Source organism: Dendroctonus ponderosae, unplaced genomic scaffold (assembly GCF_020466585.1).
Source record: "Dendroctonus ponderosae isolate FM_Combo_2020 unplaced genomic scaffold, Dpon_F_20191213v2 Dpon_F_20191213_10, whole genome shotgun sequence".
NCBI lineage: Eukaryota > Metazoa > Arthropoda > Insecta > Coleoptera > Curculionidae > Dendroctonus > Dendroctonus ponderosae.
This window is the reverse complement of record NW_026017111.1, coordinates 3090812-3093519: the sequence shown is the minus strand read 5'-3', so window position 1 is coordinate 3093519 and position 2708 is coordinate 3090812. Positions and strand designations below refer to the sequence as shown.

General features: G+C 40.7%; 1 protein-coding gene across 6 annotated transcripts; it reads left to right on the top strand.

The window, feature by feature from the left end:
* Window positions 1–216: 216 nt before the first annotated feature.
* Window positions 217–1978, top strand: LOC109544196 (1,5-anhydro-D-fructose reductase). 6 transcript variants are annotated; one of them, XM_048662139.1, is made up of 7 exons: window positions 217–395; window positions 466–605; window positions 663–827; window positions 890–987; window positions 1054–1254; window positions 1310–1560; window positions 1613–1978. In XM_048662139.1, exons 1-7 carry the CDS (start codon window positions 373–375, stop codon window positions 1944–1946), a joined length of 1212 nt encoding a protein of 403 aa, XP_048518096.1. In that variant the 5' UTR covers window positions 217–372; the 3' UTR covers window positions 1947–1978. The 6 variants fall into 6 exon arrangements, with proteins under 6 accessions (XP_048518096.1, XP_048518095.1, XP_019769825.1 ...); XM_048662138.1 differs by having other exon boundaries at window positions 219–395; window positions 884–987; XM_019914266.2 differs by lacking the exon at window positions 466–605 and having other exon boundaries at window positions 219–395; window positions 673–827; window positions 884–987.
* The last annotated feature ends 730 nt before the right edge of the window (window positions 1979–2708 follow it).

Below are 2708 nucleotides of genomic sequence, written 5' to 3'. Positions count from 1 at the left end.
ATCAATAATAATAATAATAATAATAATAATAAAATATCTAGATAAATAATTAAAGGTGTTTAAGCTCTTCATTATTTTCATTTTGCGCACCTTTCGTTCAGTTGCGGCTCCATCCATTTCCAGTTCTAAATCACCGTCACCTTAAGATCACTAATTTTTCGCTTTTTACAGGAGTTTTTCATGGAACTTGTCTGTTTTCTGCAGGCCGTTCAATCATAATTGCGACAGTTTGTCAGTTTGGCAGCTGAACGTCAAGCTATCAAATATTGCGATCCTTCAGAAGCAATTACTGGGAAATTAAAAATCTAATTAAATCAGGCCGCACACGTTGGTCAGTGAGGCATCAATAGAGAGCAAATATTGTGTCCAGCTATGAAAAGTCAAACTTTCAAATAGTAAGTTAGTAATGGATCCAACATGTTTTCAAACAGCCCCCTTTACAGTTATATTTTCGCACATTTCCAGCGCGCAAGCTTTGACAAAAGAGCGCCTGCCGTTTATTCCGGTTCAATCGATATTGCCCCATTTTTGTGAAGGTCGCAGCCTTTTTTTTCGCGACACTAAAACAAAAATCAGCGAAAACACGTCACGCTTGTTTCAAAAACGTCAGTCTAAAAATACCGCCAAGATCGGTCACGCAAATTTCCTATCGTCCAGTCTAGTTTTTTCTAGGACGAACTCGTGTGCGGTAAATAAAATGAAAACCATTAAGCTGGCGACGAGTGGCCAGGAAATGCCCATGGTGGGGCTCGGCACCTGGAGGGCGCAGCCCCATGAAATGGAAAATGCCGTCAATGTGGCCTTAGAGTGCGACTACCGACACATCGGTACCCAAACCACAACCAATCAACTAAGAGGCCTTCATAATCGACACCTGTTCTAGATACAGCATTCAACTACAACACCGAAGAAGCCATTGGGAATGTGTTGAAAAATTGGCTGGGATCGGGACGTGTCAAGAGAAATGAACTGTTTATCACCACCAAGGTATCATATACAGTCACTTGCTGCCCGCAGTGGGAGTATTAATTGCAGTTAATCACGCCCTTTTAGCTCCCAAACTTTGGAGGAAGACCCAGCGATGTAGAGCGGTTCTTGAAATTGTCTTTAAAAAAACTCAACCTTGACTATGTAGACCTCTACCTCATTCACATGCCATTCAGCTTTCAGCTGAACGAATGCTCCCTGTCCCCTCTGGTGAATGACGATGGGAGTTTTGCGTTGGATCCAGTGGACTATCTGGACACTTGGAAGGTGCGACCCCAAATCTGCTGCCGTTGTATTCATTCTGCAATTGCCACAATTGAAGGTGATGGAAGAGCAGGTTCGAATGGGCCGAATCAAAGCAATCGGTGTGTCGAACTTCAATGCTGAGCAACTGGAGCGACTCTATGATAATGCGGATATCAAGCCCGACGTTCTACAGGTTGAAATGCATGCTTATTTGCAACAACGCGAGCTGCGGGCGGTGTGCCAGCGACTACACGTAGCAGTGACGGCTTATTCCCCCCTGGGGAGTCCCGGGGCCAACACGCATTTCAGCTCCAAGTACCAGTACTCGTAAGTGCCATGTTCAATCACCGTTCAGCCACTGATCTTAATGCTGTTCCAGATTGGATGATTTTCCCGACATATTAGGGCATCCGACAGTGAGAGAAGTGGCACAGAAGTACGAGAAAACGCCTGGCCAGATCTTGCTGAAACACTTGATCCAGGAGGGCGTCATAGTTATCCCGAAGAGTGGCAATCCGGAACGAATCAAATCCAACATAAGTCTGTTTGATTTTGAGCTGGCGCTCCAGGACGTGGAGCAGCTGGATCAGCTGGACCGGGGGGAGAATGGGAGAATTTTCAACTTCTTGTTCTTCAAAGGGGTGGAAAACCATCCCTACTATCCCTTCAAGAGCAAGGAGTCGAACAGTTCATCACCGACAGAATGTTCGTAGGGCGACAATAAATACAAGTTGTATATACTTTCCTGACTGTGTTTCAATTCCAAATCAAAATTATTTCCTGGGTTGTCTTTATTTATCAATTAAAATACGTTTCGGTGTATTTTTCCCCCATCATCAGTTTTTTTAAATAACATAGTTAAAAAAAAAATTGACAAGTTAGACACGCCTAATGTAATTTACAAAATAGACTGTTTGAATTGTGATAACACATACATAGGTCAAACAGGACAACATCTAAAGAAGAGAATATACGAACATAAGTATAGCCTAAGAAAAAATAACGAAAATGGCACAGCATTAGCACAGCATGCACAACAGAAGTTGCATAATTTTGATTTTGATAACACAAAAATACTGATTAACGAGAGTAATTATAATAAGAGAAGAGTCCATGAAATAATACAGATTAAAAAACATAACAATGCTATGAATTTCAGATCGGATACCTACAATCTTAGCTCAGTATATCATACATTAATTAAATGAAATAAACATAGAATATTAACTAACACCCGGTATATTGAAAAATTTTGCAAACCAAAAATAATATCCTCAGAATGCAAAGAAAAATAGCTGAAAGTAAAAGAAATCAATATAAACAGTATTTTATTCGTTTTGTATCCGATAATGGACAAAATTAATACTCCAAATGCATGCCAAGGCTTAAAGCAGCAACAACGCTACACGTGTAAGTAAAAATATTTAAGTATCTGAACGAAGAATTCTAGTCTCTTCCCAAATTTGATTGTCCTG